The 25,888-nt window shown below is 37.2% G+C and overlaps 1 protein-coding gene and 1 long non-coding RNA gene across 9 annotated transcripts in view; both read left to right on the plus strand.

Annotated features, from left to right (window-relative positions):
- The window catches only part of REV3L (REV3 like, DNA directed polymerase zeta catalytic subunit), a 174,187-nt gene that overhangs the window by 73,439 nt on the left and 74,860 nt on the right, over positions 1-25,888 (plus strand). For 6 of the 8 annotated variants that reach the window (XM_032275011.1, XM_032275008.1, XM_032275013.1 and 3 more), the window contains 7 exons: positions 8,549-8,645; positions 11,654-11,748; positions 12,632-12,736; positions 13,746-13,830; positions 13,915-14,066; positions 22,219-22,338; positions 24,454-24,691. In XM_032275011.1, coding sequence (XP_032130902.1) covers positions 8,549-8,645; positions 11,654-11,748; positions 12,632-12,736; positions 13,746-13,830; positions 13,915-14,066; positions 22,219-22,338; positions 24,454-24,691 — 892 coding nt within the window. The remainder of the gene's footprint in view (positions 1-8,548; positions 8,646-11,653; positions 11,749-12,631; positions 12,737-13,745; positions 13,831-13,914; positions 14,067-22,218; positions 22,339-24,453; positions 24,692-25,888) is intronic. The other 2 variants (XM_032275012.1, XM_032275009.1) reach the window with 1 other exon arrangement.
- LOC116549446 lies at positions 22,345-23,673 on the plus strand. Its single transcript, XR_004267879.1, has 2 exons — positions 22,345-22,936; positions 23,314-23,673. It is a non-coding gene; the product is annotated as an uncharacterized LOC116549446 (long non-coding RNA).

Consider the following 25,888-nt stretch of genomic DNA (forward strand, 5'->3'; position numbering starts at 1 on the left):
TCCTTCCTTCCTTCCTTCCCTCCCTCCTTCCTTCCTTCCTTCCCTCCCTCCCTCCCTCCTTCCTTCCTTCCTTCCTTCCTTCCCTCCCTCCTTCCTTCCTTCCCTCCCTCCCTCCCTCCCTCCTTCCTTCCTTCCTTCCTTCCTTCCTTCCCTCCCTCCCTCCCTCCTTCCTTCCTTCCCTCCTTCCCACCTTCCCTCCTTCCCACCTTCCCTCCTTCCTACCTTCCCTCCTTCCTTCCTTCCTCCCTCCCTCCCTCCCTCCCTTCCTTCCCTCCTTCCCTCCTTCCTTCCTTTTTTTTTTTTTTTTTTTGGCATCTTTCTGTTGCCCAGGTTGAAGTACATTGGCACCATCATGGGTCAGCACAGCCACTACCTTCTTGGTGCAAATGAACCTCCTGCCTCAGCCTCCTGAAGAGCTAGGCCTACAGGCACACACCCACCACTCCCAGCGATTGTCTTATTTTTAATTATTTTTGTGGAGAGAGGATCTCACTATATTGTCCAGGCTGGTCTCAAATTCTTGGGCTCAAGCTATCTTCCCACCTTGGCCTCATAAAAAGCTGAGATTACTGCAGTTGTGAGCTGTTGCACCAGGTCCCAGTTTCCTAAAATAAGACAATAAACTTTGCCACATGGATTCACTCTCCCTTTCATAAAATATTTCTCTGTAGCATACAATGCTGTTTGATAGCATTTTACCCATAGTAAAACTTCGTTCAAAACTGGAGTCAGTCTTCTCAAATCCTGCCCCTGCTGTATCAACTATGTTTATATAACATTCTAAATCCTTTGTTATCATTTCAATAATGTTCAGAGTGTTTTCACCAGGAGTAGAGTCCATCTTAAGAAACTACTTTTTGCTCGTCCATGAGAAGCAACTCCTCATCTGTTCAACTTGGGTTTTTTTGTTTGCTTGTTTGTTTGTTTTGAGACAGAGTCTCACTCTCTCACGTGGGCTGGAGTGCAGTGGCACGATCTCAGCTTACTGCAACTTCTGCCTCCTGGTTTCAAGCGATTCTCCTGCCTCAGCCTCCAGAGTAGCTGGGGTTACAGGCACATACCACCACACTTGGCTAATTTTTCATACTGTTTGGTAGAGATGGAGTTTCACCATGTTGGCCAGGCTGGTCTCAAACTCCTGACCTCAAGTGATCTGCCTGCCTCGGCCTCCCAAAGTGCTGGGATTACAGGTGTGAGCCATTGCTCCAGGCCATCTGTTCAAGTTTTATCAGGAGATTGCAGCAATTTAGTCACATCTTCAGGTACCACTTCTAATTTTAGTTCTCTGGCTGTTTCTACCACATCTGCAGTGACTTCCTCCATTGAAGTCTTGAACCCCTCAAAGTCATTCATTAGGATTAGAAATCAATTTCTTCCAAACCCTCATTCATGTTGATATTGTGACTTCCTCCCATAAATCACAGGTTTTTTTTGTTTTGTTTTGTTTTGTTTTGTTTTTTGACAAGATCTCCCTCTGTTGTCCAGCCTGGAGTGCAGTGGTACAATCTTGGCTCATGCAACCTCCACCTCCCGGGTTAAAGCGATTCTCCTGCCTCAGCTTCCAGAGTAGAAGGGATTACAACTGTGTGCCACCACACCTGGCTAATTTTTATATTTTTAGTAGAGATGGGGTTTCACTATGTTGGCCAGGCTGGTCTCAAATTCCTGGCCTTAAGTGATCTGCCTACCTCAGCCTCCCAAAGTGCTGGAATTACAGGCATAAGCCATCATGCCCGGCCTTAAATTACAAATGTTTAATGGCATCTTGAATGGTAAATTCTTTCTGGAAGGTTTTCAATCTGTTTTGCCCAGATCCATCAATGGAATCATTGTCAATGACAGTTATAGACTTATGTACTTCTTAAATAATAAGACTTAAAGTTAAAATTACTCTTTGACCCATGGGCTGCAGAATGGTTGTTGCGTTAGCAGGCAGGGAACCATCATTAGTCTTGTACATCTCCATCAGAGCTATTGGGTGACCAGGTGCATTGTCAGTGAGCAGTAATAGTTTGAAAGGAATCTTTTTTTCTGAGTAGTAGGTCTCAACAGTGGGCTTAAAATATTCAGTAAACCATGCTACAACCGATACACTGTCATCTGTGCTTTTTTGATCCACTTACAGAACACAGAACATAGATTTAGCATAATTCTTAAGGGCCCTAGGATTTTCAGAATGGCAAATGAGCGTTGGCTTTAACTTCAAGTTACCAGCAGCATCAACTAACCCCACCAGGAGAGTCTTCTGAAGCTTTGAAATCAGGCATTGACTGTTCTCTAGCACTAAAAGTTGTAGATATAATCTTCTTCCCAGATAAGGTAGTTTTCATATACATTGAAAATCTGTTATATAGTGTATCCACCTTCATGAGTTATCTTAGCTGGATCTTCCAGAGAAGTTGCTGCAGCTTGTACATCAGCCCTTGCTCTTTCACCTATCTGCAATAAGGCCATTTCACTTTCTTATTGTTCATGTGTTCCGTTGGAGTAGCACTGTTAATTTCCTTCAAGAACTTTTCTTTCCGTTCATGACTTAACTGACCGGTACAAGAGACCTACTTTTTGGCTTATTTTGGCTTTTGACATGCCTTCCTCAGTAAACTTAATCATTTCTAGTTTTTGATTTAATGTGAGAGACATGTGACTCTTCCTTTCATTTGAACATTTAAAGGCCATTGTAGGGTTACTAATTGGCCTAATTTCAATACTGTTGTGTCTCAGGGAATAGGAAGGTGCTAGGAAAGAAAGCAACGGGAATGGCCAGTCAGTGGAGCAGTTGGAACACACTCAAGTTTACTGTCTTTTATGGGCACAGTTCATTGTGGTACCTGAAAACAATTCCAATAGTAACATCAGAGATCACTGTTCGCAGGTTTGAAATATTGCACAAGGTACCAAAATGTGACACAGAGACACAAAATGAGCACATGCTGTTATAAAAATGGCAACAATAGATTTGCTCAATGCAGAGTTGCCACAAGTGTTCAATATGTAAAAATTGGAATATCTGCAAAATGCAATAAAGCAAAGCACAATTTAATAAAGTATTCCTGTATTTGGGGTTATGCAACCATAACCACAAATTTAGAACGTTTTTATCACCTCTGAAAGAAATCCTATGACGTGTAGCAGTCACCCCCAAGCTTCCCATGCCTCCCACTCCTGAGCAACCACTAATCTACTTTTGATCTCTATATATTTGCGCATACTGCTCATTTAATGTAAGTGGAATCATATAATATGTGGGGGTTCTTTTCTACTTAGCATAATGTTTTCAAGGTTCGTCAGTGTTATAGCTCATATCAGTACTTCATTTATTTTTATGGCCAAATAATACTCTGTTATGTGGATATACTACATTTTTTTTATTCCTATCCCAGTTGACAGATATTTGGGCTATTATGAACAATGCTGCTATGCACATCCATGTATGAATTTTTGTGTAGCTATATATTTTCATTTCTCTTGAACATATAGGTGAGAGTAGAATTTCTGTGTCATGTGTTCTAGCATCTTTTGCCTTCCCACTGACTTCTTTCCCTTCTCCTGCTCTTAAAATGAAACTGACACTTCCAATCCTAATATCCTTTCTAACTGCTATATATTTTTTTTCTTTTCCATCAATGTCAACCTTCTCAAAGCAGAGGTTAGCATTTTTTGTTTCCTAGTTTACCAGCTATTCACTTTTGGTTTAATTCCTCCCATTTCTTCTACCATGCCCAAACTATGCTCTGAAAAGTTACCAGGGAGGATTTTGTTGTTGTTGTTTCCCTGAATAGTGGACTAGGTTAGTGGGATCTGTTCTTCTGCTAAAAATAATTCAAATGCTAGGCGACTTGGAAAGAAAAAAATTTAAATGCATTGAAGAGTTTATGAACAATAAAGAAGTGTAGGCCAGAAAGGAATAGAGTGCTAAAAGCAACTTTTGCCCTGAGGGCATTTATGAATCCTGGAAAATTAAGAACCTTCTTTGAGAAGGCCCTACTGCCTGAGAGAGATGAAAACCAAAACTGGGTCCTGCTCAGCAGGTAGGAACCCTCCACAGGTTAAGTTAGGGCCTCAAATGCATATTCTCATAAGTTGAGCACAGACTGGGAAATTGAACATACTCCAGACATTCTTTTTTCAGTATAGTTTGAATATCCTGGGACTAAAAGAGATTCCCAAATCCAGAGCTTGATCTAAGGTGGTGCTGGTCTGGTAATACACGCAGATCTGATAGAAGCAGCAAATGCAGATCCTTTCTAGAGGATATTATTTTTATTATTATTTTTTCTCTTTGAGATAGGGTCTTGCGGTCACCAGGTTGGAGTGCAATGGCGTGAATGAACATGGCTCACTGCACCCTCCACCTCCTAAGATCATGCAGTCCTCCCACCTCAGCTTCTCATGGAGTTGGGACCACAGGCCCGTGCTGCCAACCCTGGCCAATTTTTCAATTTGTAGAAACGGGGTCTCATTTTGTTGTCCAGGCTGGTCTTAAACTACTAGGCTTAAGCATTCTTCCCACCTCAGCCTCCCAAAACGCTGGAATTACAAGCATGAGCCACTGTACCTGGTCTATTTTTCTTGATCTCAAATTGTTCCTAAAAATAAAATTTAAAGTGTGATATCATTTGGCACACAATTTAGAATATACCAGTCACACAAGAAAACTAGCCTCCATGAGTAAAACCCAGTAAACACACACACCGCAGACCTGCAAATAATTCAGATATTTTGAATTACTAGATGAAGATTGAAAAACTAATCCAGAGTCTTTATTATTTACTTATTTAGAGACAGAGTCTCGCCCTGTCAGCCAAGCTGGAGTGACAGGATCTCAGCTCACTGCAGTCTTCACCTCCTGGGCTCAAGCACATCCTCCCACCTCAGTCTCCCAAGTAGCTAGGACTACCCGTGCGTGCCACCATACCTGGCTAATTTGGGTATTTTTTTAGAGATAGGGTTTTGCCATGTTGCTCAGGCTAGTCTCAGAATTCCTAGGCTCAAGCGATCCACCCACCTCAGCCTCCCAAAGTGCTGGGATTACAGGCGTGAGCCACCACGCCTCGCCTCCAGAATCTTTATCAAATAATGATGCTATATGCAATGGTCTGTTATGTTATATTCACTAATAGTTTTATTTGTTTTGTCTCTCCAACATGCTAGTAATTTTCTTATGTGGAACAACTTAGATGCATTAAACCTTTTTTTCAAAAGAGAATGTTTTGTGGTGACAACTATATTAAAGTTACATTTTTATTTTAAATACGCAAATATTGAAACTAGCATGTGCCTCCCTTTTAGAGCAGAGTAATTCATTTGTTTGTAACTAATTCTTCTCGATAATAACCCCAGGTTTAGATGATAACTTACAGTTTACTAAATGCCAGTTTTTTAAAAATCTTCTCTGTATCTTAGAATAGTATAAAATTCCCACAGTAAACCAAATTGTGTAAGTGAGTAACTCTCCCTTGACCCTTAGAACTCCCAAGAGGGAAGTCATACAATGAGGAGTGAAGTAGGGTTTTTCTCCATAAAGACTGAAAAGGAAAGGAAGGAAGAGGGAAGATATAAGAAAAGCAGGACAAAGGCAACTGTCCACTGCCTAATGTTTTTCCCCACAGGAATTATGGTCCCCTAGTTTCCCCCTTCTTTGTGAGGGCTGTATTATTTCATGTCCAGGAGATAATCCTTTTTTAAAGAATGGAACTAAGCCTAGTGATTCACACCTGTAATCCTAGCATTTTGGGAGACTGAGGTGGGTGGATCACAAGGTCAGGAGATTGAGACCATCCTGACCGACATGATGAAACCCCGTGTCTACTAAAAACACAAAAATTAGCTGGGCGTGGTGGTGTGCACCGGTAGTCCCAGCTACTTGGGAGGCTGAGGCAGGAAAATCACTTTAACCCAGAAGGCGGAGATTGCAGTGAGTCGAGGTCACGGCACTGCACTCCAGCCTGGCAACAGAGCGAGACTCCGTCTGAATGAATAAATGAATGAATGAATGAGACTCTAAAAGTTAAGGTTTAAGGAGTTCATTACCCAGTTTCAAGACTTACTATAAAACAACTGTTATCAAGACAGCATGGTATTGGCAAAAAGGTAAATATACATATGGAACCTAATAGAGTCCAGAAATAGATCTATATTTGAAATAATCCATAATTGTCTCATATAGTCAACTTAACTTTGACAAAGTGACGAAGATGCAATGGCAATTCTATGGAGAAAGCATAGTTTTTTCAATCAGTAGTGCTGGGATAATTGGATGTCCATATGCCAGAAAATAAAAATAAAAGAACATATTTTTATATGTTCTTCACACCTTATGCATCACATATACTTCACACCTTAAATAATAATTAACTCAAAATGCTTCACAAATTTAAATGTAAAATATGAACCTATCAAACTTCTAGCAGAAAATAAAGGGAAAATATGCCCAATCTTGGTATTGGCAATGAAGTTTTAGATATGACACCAAAAGCATGATCCATGAAAGGAGAAATTAATTAGATTTTGTCAAAATTAAAAACTTTGTGAAAAATAGTGTTAAAAGATGAAAAGACAACTCATGGACTGGGAGAAAATATTTGCAAATTACATATCTGATAGAGGACTTGTATCTAAAATATTGTAAGAATTCTTAAAAATCAACAATAAGGCAGCAAACAGTCCAGTTAAAAATGGTCAAAAGACCTGAACAGATACTTCACCAAAGTAGATATAAGGATGGTAAACATGTGAAAAGATGATATTCAACATTTTATGTTGTTAGGGAAATACAAATTAAAACTACAAAGAGCTACCACGATATACCTGTTAGAATGACTACAGTAACAAATGCTGACCAAGAGGTGGAACAGTAGCACTGTCATTCTTTGCTAGTGGGAATGTAAAATAGTATAGTCACTTTGGAAGGAAGACAGTTTCTGAGAACACTAAACATAAGCTAGAGTATGACCCAGTGATGGCACTCCTAGGTGTGTTTACCTAAGTGATTTAGGTCCATCCAAACCTGCAAATGTTTATAGCAACTTTATTCATAATTGCCAAAAATGTAAAGCAACTGAGATGTCCACTCAACAAGGAAATGGATAAACTGTGTTAATCATTTAGTGATAAAAAGGAACAAATAATTGATTCACATAACATGAATGAATCTTTAAAGCATTTTACTAAGTGAAAGAAGCCAGACCAAAAAGGATACAAACTGTGTGACATCTTTCACATGACATTCTACAAAAGGCTATAGAAGTAGAAAATGGACTATTGGTTGTTAGGGTTTAGGAGAGAGGGGAGTGTTGACTGCAAAGGGGATGTATAGGGGGAACTTGTACAGTTCTGGGTTGGTGGAAGTTTGATGAACTATTTATTCATCAAACCCATAGAACTGTACTTTACCATAACCAAGCAATGAAATTTAATGTCACCAGTGATTATGTCATGTGGGTGTCATGTACCCCCTCATACGATATGATAACAAGGGTACTGCGCCTCTGTGGTAGTCTTTCCCAAAACTCTTAACTCCAGTCTACTCATGATAAAAACATCAGACAAACCCAAATTGGGAGTTGTCCTACAGGTTATCTCATCAATACTCATGACCATGAAGGTCATGAAAAGCAAAGACAGACAGATAATTAGACCAGAGGAGACTGGGAAGACATGGCCTCTGAATGCAGTATGGTTTCCTATATTGGATCCTGGAACAGAAAGGGGACATTAGTGGAAAAACTGGTGAAATTTAAGTAAAATGTTTTGTTTAGTTAACAGAAATCTTCCAGTGTCGGTTTCTTTGTTTTGACAAATATACCATGATAATATGTTAACAATGAGAGAAACCAGGTGTCCGGTATATGAAAACTCTCTGTACTACCCTTGGGACTTTACTGTAAATCTAAAATTATTCAATATAAAAAGGTCACTGAGGAAAATAATAAGTCACTTAACACTGTCAAGTATAAGTCAGAGTTTAAGACGGATTGAGGAATGGAAGAATTTCTAGAGTATATACATTAGGTTTAGAGAAAGAGGAGGTAATTTTCATAATCAGTTCTTTCCACTAGCAAAATGCCATCTCCAAAAAAAAAAAGTTGATCTCATGGAGGTAGAAAGTAGAATGGTAGTTACTAGAGGCTGAGAAGGGTGTATGGGAGGGGTTCCAGGAAGAGATGAAGACAGGTTGGTTAATGGGTGTAGACATACAATTAGACAAAATAAGTTCTAGTGTTTGATAGCATAGAAGAGTGGTTGTAGTTAACAACAATATATATTTCAAAATAACTAGAAGAGAAGATTCAAATGTTCTTGACACAAAGAAATGATGAATAATGTTCAGGCTGATAGACAATACTAAGTACCTTGATTTTGTCCTTACACTGTATGCATGTATCAAAATACCACATGTGCCCCATAAATATGTACAAATATTGTGTATCAATAAAAGGAGATCTGTAATTTATGAGTAATAAAATTTTTAAAAGAACATTTACCTTCTAAAAAGTAATCATATGCAAATTAAAAGTAGAATTTATTCCTTTTACCTTTCTGTTCCTAGGTGATACATTGCATGCAACTGGATCCTGCAAGAATCGTTTATCAGGACATTCTCTTGCTGGTACTTTATTTCGGTGGGAACAAGATGAAATACCAAGGTTAGTTAATGTTGTAAAGGAAATGAAAATTTTACATATATCCTAGTTGTGATCAGAAATCAGTGGTTACTGTTACTAAATTTTAACCTTTTATTGTATTGAATCTTTTTCATCTATACGCTTCTCAGAAAAAGCAAATCTCAACATTAGTATGTTACAGGAATAAATGATTTAAAAAACAGACCATAAAAATGTATCTAGTTATTACCTAATTAACAAAAGGAATATGAGGTAGGTATTGTTAATACTTTTCTACAGCATTCATCTTCATCATGCATTCTAATTTGATATCCTATAACTTGTCAAGTAAAAAAATTACATTAATAACAAAATAGTAATTTAAAACAAAAAGTAAATCTTTTAACTAAAAACCCCTAAAATTTATAAATATTAAATATGTAATAAAGTATTTTGACATGCTCTGTTTTTGAATAATATAATTTATAATTTCTTTGTTTCATTATTGATTAGACTTTTTTAGACACAGTGTACTCCAATTGCTTGGATTTTTTTATTAGAAAGCAGCTATGTATTGGCTTATGCAAATTTTTTACTCATACTTTTTTTTAACTACTGGTGCTGATTTTTAGTTCTGAAAACTACTACATCTCCATAGGAAAGCCTTGTGTTCTGAATGCCTGAAGTAGTTTTGTAATAAAGGCAAGTTGGAAATTTCTACTGTGAGATTATATTTTTTGATGTTACTGTTTCACTCCGTACTCTCAAATGTGCCATTTCTGGAATAATCATTCTTGATATTTCCAACATAAATATTTCAAATCACCAAACTCTTTCATGTAAGAAAACTGTTGATTATAAACTCTTAAAAATCTGATACTTCAATTTGTGTTAAATTGTATAAATGAAGAGGACAATCCACATTTTGTTGTTGTTGAGACAAGGTCTCGCTCTGTTGTCCAGACCAGAATGCAGTGGTGGTGCAATCTCGGCTCACTGCAACTGCTGCCTTCTGGGCTCAAGTGATCCTCCCACCTTAGCCTCCCAAGTATCTGGGATTACAGGTACATAACACCATGCCTGGCTAATTTAAAAAATATTTTTTGTAGAGATGAGGTCTCACTATATTGCTTAGCCTCCCAAGTATCTGGGACTACAGGTGCATAACACCATGCCTGGCTAATTAAAAAAATTTTGTTGTAGAGATGAGGTCTCACTATATTGCTCAGGCTGGCCTCCCAAGCTGAAGCTGAGATCATATGCCTGAGCCACCAAGCCGAGCTGACAGTCTACATTGAGAATATTTTTTCTGAAAGAGAAAGGAATATATTGTGATTGGTTGGCTAATATATTTCTTCTCTATTAATGGTGAAAAGATATGTGTGTATGTCTAAATATATACCTATGAGTACATATGTATATTACTTGAGTTGTAAAAATTCTGTGGTTTTAACAAACTAATATATAACAATATTCCATCAATGTTTCCTTTAAAATAGACAATGGAAAATGAGGTTTTGCTAACAAGTTTTTCTTTCTTTTTTTTTTTGAGATGGAGTCTTGCTCTGTCGCCAGGCTGGAGTGCAGTGGCGCAACCTCGGCTCACTGCAACCTCCACCTCCTGGGTTCAAGCTATTCTCCTGCCTCAGGCTCGCGAATAGCTGGGACTACGGGCATGCACCACCACGCTCCGCTAATTTTTGTAATTTTAGTAGACAAGGGGTTTCACCATGTTGGCCAGGATGGTCTCAATCTCTGATCTCATGATTGGCCTGCCTCAGCCTCCCAACATGCTGGGATTACAGGCATGAGCCACTGCGCCTGGCCCATGTTTTTCTTAAAACATTAAAAGATGTTTCAAGGCCAGGGCGCAGTAGCTTACACTTATAATCCCAGCACTTTGGGAGGCCACGGTGGGCAGATCACCTGAGGTCAGGAGGTCAAGACCAGCCAGACCAACATGGTAGAAACCCTTCTCTACTAAAAATACAAAAATTAGTCCTTCATGGTGGTGCGTGCTTGTAATCCCAATTACTTGGGAGCCTGAGGCAGGAGAATCACTTGAACCCGGGAGGTGGAGGTTGTAGTGAGCCGAAATCGCACCACTGCACTCCAGGCTGGGCAATGGAGTGAGACTCCATCTCAAAAACAAACAAAAAGTGTTTCAAATCAAAAGTTAATGAAATACATCATCACTCACTTTCTAGTAAAATTATGGATCTCCCCTTTTCACTTGGTGTCCATTTTTGTATGAGGCCTAAATTTTGAAATGAGTAAACAAGGATCCACACTTGATGTTATCTCTTCATTCTGTTAAGCAGGGTTAATTATATGGTGTCTTCCTTATCTTCTCTTGGGGGCACTGATGAAAAGCAAATGCTTTTGAGTCAAAGATCATGAATGGGAAACAATCGTTTGTAGTTCTCATAAAAATTAATGACCTTGTGGTATCATTACTTTCCCTAGCTATGATCCTACTGTTGATCATTCATGTAGTTTATCAATTCTGTAGTTATGAAGAATTTTAAAGTATTTCCCAGCTCCTCAGTAGTTGAGGGCAGGAAGAACAGTGAGTATCATTTGCCCACTTCTCAGTGTGCTCGCCTTCCCTTATCTCTTATTGCATGTTCTCCCTCATTTTTTTGAATACTGAAAAACATGTCTCTAGGCAACTGATTTCATATGTGTATGGTTTTTTATGCATCCCTCTGTGGTCTTTTGATCATCTTATCCCATTCTGCCCTGGGTTTGACCATATGCTAAAACATTTTATATTCGTTATATATGAAATATAATGAAACAAAGTATGTAGAATATGCTGCAAAAGGATCTTAATAGGGTTGTCAGTATAATATGCTTTATATTTTGTTTATCCTATTTTTCATTATGTATACACATACATTATCAATTTTGACAGGAATAATTGTGAATTAATAATATACCACATTTTCTGGTTACCAGCTAAGCATAAGGCAATTGTATAAGTACGAATAATCTTACAAAGCTTGCTCTCACATAATTATTGTGTTTTTTATATCTTTTTATTGCAGCTCTTTAGTATTGGAAGGTGTTGAACCACAGAGTACATGTGAATTAGAAGTGGATGCTGTAGCTGCTGATATCCTAAATCGTCTGGACATAGAAGGTTCATATACAATTATTCTTAACATATGTTTTTATTTTTTAAAATTAATGATCGGCCAGGTGTGGTGGCTCATACCTGTAATCCCAGCACTTTGGGAGGTTGAGGTGGGTGGATCATGAGGTCAAGAGATCGAGACCATCGTGGCCAACATGGGGACACTCTGTCTCTACTAAAATACAAAAAAAAAATTAGCCAGGCGTGGTGGTGCACACCTGTAGTCCTAGCTACTTGGGAGACTGAGGCAGGGGAAACGCTTGAATCCAGGAGGCAGAGGTTGCAGTGAGCTGAGATCACGCCACTACACTCTAGCCTGTTGACAGAGCAAGACTCCATCCTCCTCCCCCTCCAAAAAAAAAAAAAAAAAAAAAAAACAATGGCCAAAGTAGAATAGAAAAAGTAGGAAAGAAAATATTACACGGGAACTAAGATGCTATAGAAAGGATACAAAATGTTGTGAATATTGCTTCAATACTGCTGATGAGATAGTAATTAATTTTGGTTTATGTTTTTATAAGAATGAGTATATTTGAATAGATAAAGTAAGTGACACTAAATTAAATTAGTCAATATAAAGCAATTTAATATACCCTGCCTTTTAATTTCTTAATTTTTAGATTATATATCAGCAAGGGGACTCTTAGGTCTGTTGACTATCATCAGATGTTTGAATTGTATTCACTTGCTGGGTTTTTGGGAACCACTAGGAAGAAAACTAAAAAAGGAGTAACATAGTATAAGTGTAGGTTGGGATAATTTGTCCACTTTATTACACAAAATATGTGATTGGTTTTTTAAAAGGCAATATTTATTAAAGTTTAGATTTTATTAGGCACGTATTTCTTACTTTGACCCTTGTAGTATTGAAGTATTATTGTGATTACAGCTCAAATTGGTGGAAACCCTGGTCTACAGGCCATATGGGAAGATGAAAAGCAACGTCGAAGAAACAGAAATGAAACTTCTCAAATTAGCCAACCTGAGTCACAAGGTATAAACCCTAATAGTGCTCTGATTATTCTTTTAAACCAAGTATTTCAGTGGAAATGGTCATTGAGTTGTTTCTTTGACGTTAGAGTTTACTTTTCAAATGACCTTTATATTTTCCGTGTATTTTTCTTGTTGTCATTGCTGCACAGCCATTATTTATCTTTACAACTGTCTTTAAATTGTCACTTATCTCTCTTTCCATAAGAAGTTGACATTTTTACTGTTCTTTGTTTTTAGTGTACCTTGTCCTCTTGCCTCACTTTTTTGTTGTTTTCATTCTTTAATATGTTCTAGCCTTCTGAATTTCCAAATAAGGTATAGAAAACTCACAGAAGATCATGAATCTCAACTTAGAAACACTGTTTAGTACATTAAGCTTTGAAAATGTAGCCATTGAAATGCTGCCCTCAGTTTATTTTCTGAGTACATTATATAAGCTCTCACTTTGTTCATTATGTACAACTCTAAAGAAATAGTCATATTTATTATTAAATGCTGCCACATTCAAAAAGAATTTGAGGGGGTTCAAATAATACCATGGATACAGCAAAATTTTAAAAATAAAGGAATAAAAGACATCACTCAAAAGGCAGATATATTATTTCAAAATACAGCAGTAAGCCTGTATAAACTCGTTATATCTTGGGCCCTAAAAATGTTTTGATAAACTCTGAGTGCCTTTTATACTTTTAAAAATAGAAATGTATTTCATAAGGGGGAAATTTCTAGTTTTAGGATATAATATATTTATAGGTAGAGAACAATTACTTCTGTTTTAGATTTACGTTATAATTATAGAACTTGAACTGACTTTAAGTGCCTAATTTTATAACTTTAGTAACAACATTTTTCTTTTGTATGATTCCATAATAAAACTACATTTAGGTTGTATTATATGTATCTAGAGAAAGATAGGAAATTGCTACCATTTTTAAAGCTACTTTAGGAGAAGGGAAATATTTTATTCATTTGCTCTCTACATTTTTTTAATGCACTTTTAAAATTCAAAGATCACAGGTTTGTGCCAGCAACAGAAAGTGAAAAAAATTTTCAGAAGAGACTTCAGGAAATTCTCAAACAGAATGATTTCTCTGTGTAAGTGGTTATTTATTATAGATCTCAGAACTAATTTTATTCATTTGTTATCTAGTCTGTTATAAAGGATATGTTTTAATTAAGCAGAACATTATCAGGATCTGTGGACTACAGCGATGGATCCCAGGAGTTCTCTGCTGAGTTAACATTGCACTCTGAGGTTCTGTCTCCTGAAATGCTTCAGTGTACACCAGCCAGTATGGTAGAAGTTCACAAAGACCAAGAGTCAAGCAAAGGTAAGATTTTCTTTTCAAGTATACAGAAACTACGAGAACAGATATCTAGCACTGAGATGTTAATATTTGATTGAGTTTGCTAGGGTTTTTTTTTTCCCCTAAGAAATAAACATTGCGGATATAGCAAAAATTTCTCCCATTCTGTCACCCTTTCTATATCTCTAAAGGTAAGCAGTATCCTGAAGTTAGTGCAAACTGTTACCATATATAATTTTATATTTTCTTACAATGTTTGCCCACCATATATACCATCGTTTTAAGTTTTAAATTTTACATAAATGATGTTCTGCTTAGCTTAGATGAAGCAACTTGCTTCTTTCACTCATATTTTTAAGCAGCTTGAGGTTTAATTTACATAGCATAAAATTCACTCATTTTAAATGTTTAAGTCAGTGATTTATAGTAGATTTGCAAAATGTGCAAACGTCTCCACAATCCAATTTTAGAATGTTTCCATCAGCCCAGAGGATCCCTTGTGTCCATTTGCAGTTAATGCCTGTTTCCACCTCAAGCCCCAAGTAACCACTAATATATATGGGCTTTTTCTATACTGTGTACCATATAAGTGAAACCATACAATATGTAGTGTTTTGTGTCTGCCTCCTTTTACTTAGCATAATACTTTCAAGGTTTATACATATTGTAGTATCTATCAATATGTATGGAGAAATCACATTTTGTTAATCCATTTATCAGTTGATCAACATTTGAGTTGTTTTCACTTTTAGCTGGTAAGAATAGTCCTGCTGGCTGGGCACGGTGGCTCACGCCTATAATCCCAGCACTTTGGGAGGCCGAGGTGGGCGGATTACATGAGGTCAGAAGTTTGCGACCACCCTGGCCAACATGGTGAAACTCCATCTCTACTAAAAATACAAGTATTAGCCAGGCGTGATGGCACACGCCTGTAATGGCTACTCAGGAGGCTGAGGCCAGAGAATCGCTTGAACCTGGGAGGCGGAGGTTGCAGTGAGCCAAGTTTGTGCCAACTGCACTCCAGCCTGAGCGACAGAGCAAAACTCCATCTCAAAAAAAAAAAAAAAAGAATAGTGCTGCTATAAGATTTTAGGATAAATATTATAAAAAGAGTTATAAAATGATATAAATAGTAACAAACAAAACAGTTTAAAAATAAACTTCACTGAAAGATTACCTTTGCCAAGCAAAAGAGGGCAAATGGTAAATTTGTGTTTAATTTTTAGATAAAACTCCCAAGCTGGTTTTAAAGTGACAGCAATGTTTTACTTTTCTACCAGCGTGGAATGTTTCTGCGGCTCCACATCCTAACACTATTGTCTGTCTTTTTTAATGTAGCCATCCTAGTGTGTGACATAGAATCTTACTGTGGCTTTAATTTTCATTATCCTCATTACTAATGATGTTGAGTATCTTTTATGTCAACATTGTAACTTTCAAATTTATCCTTTTTCATTCATTTTAGCTGCTGATTATTGTTCCATTTTGAAACTAAACAACAGTGTTATCTATTTCTCTACAAGCATTAGATTGTCTTTACTTTTGCACTTAGTGCTCTATCTGTCTCCCTATGGCTATGTGCTGGAGTTTCTTTACCAAACACATGTAGAAGAGTGATTGCTGAATGTTAGGGTATATACATTGTACTTTACCTAATAGCATCTGTTCTAACAGTTTTTCTATAATGCAATTAGCTTATATGTGATTGGTAAACAAGACAATAATAAAAGTTTTATTTAGAAGTCGCATTGTTCCATATGCAATTTTACTAGGTAGGCAAAGCCTCAACATTTGATAGTATCAAATAATAGTGTCTCTGCATTTCAATCTGAATTTTCTAATTACTAATGAATTTGAGCATCTTAAAAGGCCATCTGAGTTTCTCTGAGAATTGATTACTCAAGTTCTTTGCTCATTTTCTGTTGAGTCATTCGTCTTTTCCTTAGTTTTAGGAGTTCTTCATATTTTCTCTCTCTCTCTTTTATTTTTGAGACAGAGTCTCGCACTGTCACCCCAGCTGGAGTGCAGTTGGCGCAATCTCGCCTCACTGCGACCTCTGACTCCTAGGTTCAAGCGATTCTCTGGCCTCATCCTCCCAAGTAGCTAGGATTACAGGCATCTGCCATCATGCTCAGCTAATTTTTTGTATTTTTAGTAGAGATGGGGTTTCACTATGTTGGCCAGGCTGGTTCTGAACTCCTGATCTCGTGATTCATCCACCTCAGCCTCCCGAAGGGCTGAGATTACAGGTGTGAGCCACTGTGCCTGGCCTGAGTTTTTCATATTTTCTAGATGTTTTATCAGTTATACTTACTGTAGAGGTGTTTTCTCTCCATCTAGCCTTGTCTTGTAAAAATCTTCAAAGAGAAATGTTAACTTATTTTTCCCATTTTTGCTCCCATTAAAAAAAAAAAAGTTATCCTTGGAGTTTTACACGTCTTCAATGTTAATGTCAAGTTTGCCAGTAGTCCTTTATGGTTTAGTTTTGGTGTACAATTTATGAGACCTTCCCTACCCTGATGTAATGAAAAAATTTTCTCTTAAATATTCATTTTAAGCCTTACGTGTACTTACAATTTGGTTTTTCACATTTAGGTCTTTAATGCATCTGAAATTTTACATTTTATTTTTAAAATTTTTGTGGGTACATAGTTTGGGGTACACGGGAGATTTTGATACAGGTGTACAGTGTAATAATCACATGAGGGTAAATGGGGTATCCATGGCCTCAAGCATTTATTTCTTTGTGTTACAAACATTCCAGTTATACTTTTAATTCTTTTTAAATGAACAATAAATTATTGTTGACTGTAGTCACCCTATTGTGCTATCAAATGCTAGAGCTTATTCATTCTATTTTTTTGTACTCATTAACCATCTGTCCTTCCCCATCCTACCCTACTTCCCTTCCTAGCTTCTAGTAACCATCAGTCTACTCTCTATCTCCATGAGTTCAATTGTTATAATTATTAATTAGCCCCCACAAGTGAGTGAAAACATGCAAAGTTTGTCTTTCTGTGCCTGGCGTATTTCACATAACATAATGTCCTCCAGTTCCATCCATGTTGTTGCAAATGGCATGATCTCATTCTTTTTATGGCTGACTAGTACTCCATTGTGTAAATCTACCACATTTACTTTATCTATATATCTATTGATGGACACTTAGATTGCTTCCAAATATTGGCTGTTGTGAATAGGACTGTAATAAACATGGGAGTGCAGATATCTCTTCAACTTGACATACCAATTTCATTTCCTTTGGATAAATGTTGAGGGATTGCTGGATGATACGGTAGTTCTATCTTAAGTTTATTAAGGAACCTCTGTACTGTTCTCCATAATGGTGGTACTAATTTACATTTCTACAAGAGTTCCCTTTCCTCCACATCATTGCCAGCATTCATTATTGCCTGTCTTTTAGATAAAAGCCACTTTTACTGGGGTGAGATGATTTCTCACTGTAATTTTGATTTGCATTTATCTGATGATCAGTGATGTTGAGTACCTTTTCACCTGTTTGCCATTTGTTTGCCTTCTTTTGAGAAATGTCTGTTCAGATCTTTTGCCCATTTTTAAATCAGGTTATTAGATTTTTTACTATTGAGTTATATATATATATTCTGGTTATTAATTCCTTGTCAGATGGATAGCTCACAGATATTTTCTCCCATTCTGTGGATTATCTCTTTACTTTGTTGATCATTTCCTTTGCTGGGCAGAAGCTTTGTATGATGACTTAATGTGATCCCATTTGTCTGTTTTTGCGTTGATTGCCTGTGCTTTGGGGATATTTAACAAAAAAATCCTTGCTTAGACCAATATTCTAGGGAGTTTCCCCAATGTTTTCTTTTAGTAGTTTCATAGTTTGAGGTCTTAGATTTAAGCCATTAATTCATTTTGATTTGATTTCTGTATATGGTGAGAGATCAGGGTCTAGTTCATTCTTCTGCATGTGATAGCCAATGTTTTCTCAGCACCATTTATTGAAGAGATCATTCTTTCCTTCAAGGTATGTTCTTGGCACCTTCATTGAAAACCAGTTCACTGTAGTTATGGATTTATTTCAGAGTTCTCTATTCCATTGGTCTGTGTGTCCATTTTTATGCCAGTATCATGCTGTTTTGGTTACTGTAGCTCTGTAGTATAAGTTGAAGTCAGGTAATGTGACCTTCAGTTTTGTTCTTTTTGCTCAGGATGGCTTTGGCTATTCAGGGTCTTTTGTGGTTCCATATAAAGTTTAGGATTAATTTTTTCTATTTCTGTGAAGAATGTCATTGGTATTTTGATACCAATAGGATTGCATTGAATCTGTAGATTGCTCTGGGTGGGTGTGGATATTTTATCAGTATTGATTCTTTCAATCCATGAACATGGTATGTCTTTTCCATTTTTTGGTGTCCTCTTCAATTTCTTACATCAAGTTTTATAGTTTTCACTGTAGGGATGGTGCACTTCTTTGGTTAAGTTTATTCTTAGGTATCTTATTTGTAGCTATTGTAAATGGGATTACTTTCTTGATTTCTTGTTCATATTGTTCACTATTGGCATATGGAAGTGCTACTGATTTTTGTGTGTTGATCTTGTATCCTGTGGCTTCGCTGAATTTGTTTTTTGGTGGAGTCTTTAGGTTTTTCCAAATATAAAATCATATCATTGGCAGATAAGGATAATTTGACTTTTTCCTTTCCAATTTGGATGCCCTTCATTCCTTTCTTTTGTCTGATTAGTTAGGACTTCCAGTACTATGTTGAATAGCAGTGATGAAAGTGGGCATCCTTGTGCTGTTCCAATTCTTAAAGAATGGGCTTTCAATTTTTCCCAGTGCCGTAAATGCACTGGGTCACAACTGAAGTCGGCATTTCCCTGGGTCTCACCCAAGGACTGCAGGAAGTAGTGCCTGAGTGTCACTTGTGTGTACTCAAGGCCCAAGGGCTCTTTACTGAGCAAGTGATGAATCCTGCCAGGTCTGAGTCCCTAGTCTTTCTCTTCAAGGTTCCCTACTGGCTCAGGGAGTGTTTAGAGATGTCATCCAGGAGTTAGGGCCTGGAATATGTGTATCATGACTCTACTTGGTACTCTGTTTTACTGTGGCTGAGCCAGTATCCAGGTTGCAAGATAAATTCCTCTTTACTCTTCCCTCTCCTTTTTCTCTTGCAGAACAAAGGGGTCTCCCACAGCTGTAAGTTGTGCTGCCTGGGACTGTGCAGGGGGTGACACAAGTAATTCCTTGGCTGCCCCAGTTACTCTCTCACCAGGTTGTATGTATCCCAAGTCTGCTGGCTCCAAGCGCAGCACAGCACTGCGACTTATCCAAGAATTGCAGTCCTTGTGGATTAGACTGCTTTTCAAGTTTATTTAGGACCCCAAATTGCTTTAGCCCATGATAGTGAGGCTGGCTGGAACTCAGGTTCTGGACCACTGGAATGGGCAATTTCCCTCTGGCTGGGGCTGGTCAAATGCCCTCTTCATGGGTGCTGGCTAAATTCTATTCTATGTTGTTCCACTGTGACAGGGTAGCACTGAGTTCCTATCCAAAACAAAGTGCCACATTCACTGTGTTCTGTCTCCCTCAGGCGCACAGATTTCTCTTTCCATGCCAAGAGGCCACCGCCTGAGGAGTTGGGGGGAGGTGCTATCAGCAATTCATGACTGTCTTTCTACCTTCTTCACTGCCTCTTTACTTGACAGGTTGTTAAAACCAAGTACTGTGATTGTTCTCCTGACTTTTTATTCTGATGAAGGTGCTTTCTTGTGTGGATAGTTCAATTTGGTGTTCCTGCAGGGGGTGACAATTCCTGGACGGTTCTATATGGCCATCTTGCTACACTCAAATCACATTTATTTTTTTAAATATTAAATGTCTAATTGTATCCAGACAGCTAGCTTGTTATGCCAGCACATTTTTCACATAGAGTTTTTTCCCCACACTGAATTTCCCCATGTCTTTCATGTTCCCCTGTGTTAATATCATACAGTTTTGATTATTGTTGCTGTAGAAGATCTTGTCAGGGCAGATCTTACTCAACTTCGTAATTGTCTTGTCTGTTCTTAATCCTTTAAAAAAGCTCTCCCATGTTAATTTTAGATTGTTTTGTTTCTGTGAAGAACCCCCTTGGGATATTATTAGGAATTCAACAAATTCATAGACTAGTTTAAGAACATATGTCTTTCCACATACATATATGTATATGTATGTATGTCTTTCTATATCAAATTGTCTCATCTACAGCACATTTCTCATTTTACTTGGTCTTCTTTTATGTCCTTCAATAACGTTTTATCTTTTTTGGAAAATTGTTGTATGTCTTTTGTTATATATATTCCAGGTGTCTTATAATTGTTGCAGTTGTGTAAGGTTTAGCTTTCAAAAATTACATCTTCTAATTGCTGGCATTTAGGAACTTCTCTGACATTTATTTATCCATCTTGTATCCAGCAAGTTTTGATTTTTTTTTTTTTTTTTTTTTTTGGTAACCACCAGCATTTGAAACACCTATAGCAACTTTTATTAGTGCTGATAGTTTAGATGTATTTTCCCTCAGATTTTCAATGTATATATAGAGTTATCATGTATAAGTAACTATTACTTTTTTCCACATTTATTTTTTTCCATGTCTTAGTGCACTGCCTAAGAATTCTCAGTATTCTCCCTTTTTAAGAATTTTTGTAGATTGAAATAGTTTATTTATTGAAGATTTGGTATATCTCACCTGTAAAACCATTGTAGAGTCTGGTTTTTTGGGCGGATTTTGTATGTTAGAGGGTGAGAGGTAAGAGAGTAGATTTAAACCACTGGTTTAATTTCCATAATTGGTATAGGTCTAACCAGGCTTTCTATTTTTTTTTTTTTGAGTCAGATTTTTACATCATTTTTTTTTCCTAAGAAATTATCCATTTAATCTGATTTTTCCATGTTTTTGGCATAAAGTTGTTCACAGTATTATTCTAACACCTTTGACACACCCACTTTTACTCCTAATACACTTTACTCATACCTTCTCTGCAATTTTTTATCATCCCTGCGAAGATTGTCTATTTTATTATTAGTTTTAAAGAGCTGACTTGATTTTATTGATCTCTCAATTTTTTGTTTCAAAATAAGGTGTTTTTCAGTTTTTTGGTTTTTTTGTTCATTTGTTCTGATTAAAGTCCTCAACCCAGCTATGTCCTAGGATATATTACCTCAAAAGTGTTTCTTTCTGAAATGGTTAACTCTTTTAAAAGCTAGAAACCCTTAAAGTCTGATTAAGTACCCGAAGCAGGAAAACAGCTGTTTTCCAGTTAGCTGTCATGTAACTGCCTGTCATTTTTTGGTGTATAGTCTTTTTATTCCCCTACTAGTTTGTTTTTTAAATTCTCTCTCTCTCTCCTCATGGCTGGGTTATAATATGAGATTCATTTTATCTTGTTCTTACAATTATGTAATCTCTCCAAGAATTAGACCCTCTGTAAAACGCACATGTTGAAAGACTAATATTTTTTGATATCTTGAAAATATAATTATTGTGACATATAATGAATTGAAAGTTTTCTGAGAAATATATAATTAATGTAAAATGAACTTTTTAATTACTTAACCATTTCTTTGTACTTTTATAGCACTTAAAAATATTTCTGCTCAGTTCTGACAATGAAATGGGTAACCACAACTACAGTTCACAAACAGGCATGAAAAACCAACACATACCCCATTAGGAATTACACCAAACTTTTCCTTTTTTATGCATTTGAGAGTCCAATACACAAGTGTCAAGTAATGCGCACTATCAAGTTTTTTTTCTTAGAAGAGTTGAAAAACATTTATTTTAAATTTGTTGTTTTTGAATCATAGAGAATAAAGAATTTTAGTATTAAAATAAGACAGTTTATCTTTTCACTTTATGTATTTTAATATTCAGTGATTTTTATCAGTGATATAGCTACACACATTAGGTAGGATTAAAGAGATTATAAATATTTGGTGATTTATATATTCAGTGTTTTGATGAATGCATGTGACTGGCTAAATATTTCTGTGGCTTTTTATTATGTTTTTTATTTGGCATGCATCATTAACATTTTGAAATTTAAAATAGGTTTATATGGTAATGCTTCTAAATTTACACAAATTCTAAATGATAAATTTTAGATTTAGGCTCTTGCTTTAACTTTTTTTATTCTTTGTCAAATTAAGGTCACACCAGACACAAACTGGAAGAAGCTCTTATTAATGAAGAAGCAATTTTGAACCTCATGGAAAATAGTCAGACTTTTCAGCCTTTGACCCAGAGACTGAGTGAGTCACCTGTTTTCAGTAAGTAACAGTGCTACCATAAATATTCAGTATTATAATTCAGAGACAATGTGTTGTGAAGAGCTGTTTTTTCATTGACTTGAAGAGGTAAATGTTGCATGTTCAATAAATACTCTACTGAATATGAAAATGAAACCTTGCATTAAATCAAGTAGCTTATAGTTTTAAAAAAAAATTTGTGAAAGAATAATTTTTTTAACTTTACTTTGATTTGGAAGAAACCATATTACTTTAGAAGGAAAATGCGTGTATTTTGAATTAACATTTTGCAAAGTTCAGTACATTACCAAAACACCATAAGTGGCTCTTAGTAATCACAAATTTCACTGGAAGGGACACGGGTGGCTAGGGCCACAGTCCTGGCCTCCTCAGCTTGTGGGCCAGGGCTGTGTTCAACCAGCCCTTCAGTGCCTCCCGCTGAGTGGCAGCTCAGACTTCCTGGAGCCACTGCCAGCCTTCCCTGGCAAGGCCTCCCCACTAGGGGCCGACAGTGCTGGCTGTCCCCATGGCCAAGACCCTGTGTAGTCCCAGGCAGCCGTGGCTGGAGCACACAACATGTTTTTGTTCACTGCAGAAAGAACCACAAGCAAGAGGAAGAGTGTAAGGGTTATTGCTGAGTTTAAAATGAGGAAACTGAGGCCAGTATAAGAAAATGAAAATCCAATTTATTCAGTTCCCAGGCGAGGTTCCATGGTCCCGGGGAAAGGGGCCAGGGAAGTCACACCAACTTCCTGGGGCGTAGGGTTTTTATAGGTAGGAGGAACGAGCAACAGCTGGGTGCTCTGATTGACTCCAGGGGAGCGGGATTGAGACTGGGCAGGTTTTCCGGTGGGAGAGCCGGCCAGGAGCCTTGCATCAGCTGGAGCCTTCCAGGGGAGCCATGCAGCAAAGCTAGGTGCCGAGTGCAGAGCCTGTTGCCGGGTGCAGAGGTGGGTGTGTCCAACCTCCCGACAAGGCAACTGGCCTTACAAAGAGGATGGTGATTGTCCACTAAAAAAAGGCTAACTGAAGCAGAGCCCTATGCTGGTTCTAATGACTAGATTATTTTTGCACATCAAGATGGAGAGGGTCATGTAGTAGATCTCTGCACTAGTGGCCTTTTTGTACCTGCAATGTAAGATGTTATATGTGAAAAAATGGAGCAGATGATGGGAGAACAACTGTGAAATTGCCAGAAGGGAGCTTTAGATTAAGGACAGGATAACTGACAAAGATGAAGTTGAAGCTGACAGAAATGTTAACCATCTCCCCAGTCTTGCCCTTTCTGATATCATGAAAACAGATTTGGAGAATAATTTGATGAGTTGTTAACAAAGAAAATAATTGAGTCCATGAGCTGCCCTTCCATGTACCTTGTTCTTTGGAAACCTTTCCCTGGACTTTCCAATAAGCCAAAGCCATCCTCTAATGCTAAAAACTGCACAGGAGAGAGCCAAACTAAGTGTGCAGCTACTGGCACTGCCTTCCCTTGGAAAACTGAGCTGTTCTTGGAACATCAGTGAACAGGGATATCTCTTTTTGATAGTTTAGGCTGGGCCTGGTGGCTCACAAGTGTAATCCCAGCACTCTGGGAGGCCGAGGCAGGTGGATCACTTGAGTCAGGAGTTTGAGACCATCCTGGCCAATATGGCAAAACCCCCATCTCTAATAAAAATACAAAAATTAGCTGGACATGGTGGTGCATGCCTATAATCCCAGCCACTTGGGAGGCTGAGGCAGGAGGATCACTTGAACCCAGGAAGCAGAGGTTACAGTGAGCCAAGATCACACCACTGCACTCCAGCCTGGGTGATGAAGCAAGACTCTATCTTACACACACACACACACAAAAAGCACATTCCCCAGCTATACCCTAGAAATTCTGATTCAGTGGATGTGGGTTGGAATTGAGAATGTTATTTTAATAATGTCCCTAAATTACTGTAATGCAGGTGGTCCAGGAATCAACTTTGATGGGAGAGCTACATCAACACCTGAACCTTTGTACCAACTGTATTCTTTCAGCCTGTGCCAGTATCTGTTATGTTGTTGTTATTTTATTATAAGTGATCTGAATTGTTGGATTATTAAGAAAATTTAAGTTATTCGTTGGTGATTATCGTACTTGTTTTATAGTGGACAGTAGTCCTGATGAGGCTCTGGTACATCTTCTTGCTGGTTTGGAAAGTGATGGATATCAGGGGGAAAGAAATAGGATGCCATCACCATGTCGCTCCTTTGGAAATAATAAATATCCCCAAAATAGTGATGATGAAGAAAATGAACCACAGATTGAAAAAGAGGAAATGGAGCTTAGTTTGGTGATGTCCCAGAGATGGGACAGCAATATTGAAGAACATTGTGCCAAAAAGAGGTAATTTTTTAGTTATTTCAGTTGTTTTATTACTTTCTTTTATCATTATCCTTGTCTTTCAATCAGAAATTACTTATTACTATTCTTCATGATGTAAAATACCTTATGAACTAGATTGACGTTTTAAAATTCATTTTTAGTGGTCTCTTTTTCATGTGGCATATACTCCATATTTCAAGCAAAACAAAGTTTTGCTGCATTTAAAAAGATAAACCTAACTTTTAGAAGTCATCCATTTATGTACACAGTATTAATATATATAAGTAATAAATAGGGTAAAATTGAAGTGCCTTTCTATCTCAGAACTTGACAAAAAGAATGCCCTGTGATAGTTGAACTGGTGTATATCAGAGCAACAATGTACAGAGTCAGCCTGAAGACAGGGAATGGCTTTAGGGTCTGATTAGACTAATGGAATTAAGGTTAAAAACAAATAAATAAAAGACTGAGAAGCAAACATTGGTATTCTGGTTTGTTTCTCAAAATAAATGATTAAGTTGATGCCGTGGTTTTCTCAGTCAGTCTCTGTGAACTTGATTGGTTCAAGTCTGCCCTTTAGTTATATGCTCTGTGTATGGAAAAATCTAGGCCTGTGAGCCTGAAAGACTGAGTATGCCTCTCCTTAAACTTCTGTAGGCTAGATTAGAACTTTTTTGGACTAAATTTTCAACCCAAAACCCATCACTGAAAGATGAAAGAGGTTAATCCATAAATTCAGTGTTTACATGTAAATGACAAAAGTTAATTTTTCTTCTTAATACATCAGCTATAGAAATCTCCAGATATGATGTTAAATTCTTTCCTCTAACATTGTTGCTGCTGTAATAATGGGCATAGTTACCCTGTGATTAAATTTATGCGTATATGCTCATTGGCTGAACCAATTTGGTGAAAACTATGCCCAGTTTAACCTTGAGAAAACAAACCTAAACATGTTGTACATGTATATTAGAGAGACATTGAATACTAGAAGCACAGTATCTGGAAAAGGATATAGTTAATTCTACTCTGTATATTTGATATCATAGTCTGTGCTGAGTACCATATTTTAAGAATACTGGGGAAGAAAACTAGAAGGATCTGTGAGCACTGTCACTTTTGAAGAACTTCTGAATAGAGAATGTTTAATCCGAATTACAAGATAAATGGGAAATGCCTTTACATATTTTAAAGATTATCATGTGGAAAATGGCATCA

The sequence above is a fragment of the Sapajus apella genome, unplaced genomic scaffold (genome assembly GCF_009761245.1).
Source record: "Sapajus apella isolate SASKATOON/1434 unplaced genomic scaffold, GSC_monkey_1.0 scaffold6, whole genome shotgun sequence".
In the NCBI taxonomy this organism is placed as follows: Eukaryota; Metazoa; Chordata; class Mammalia; order Primates; family Cebidae; genus Sapajus; species Sapajus apella.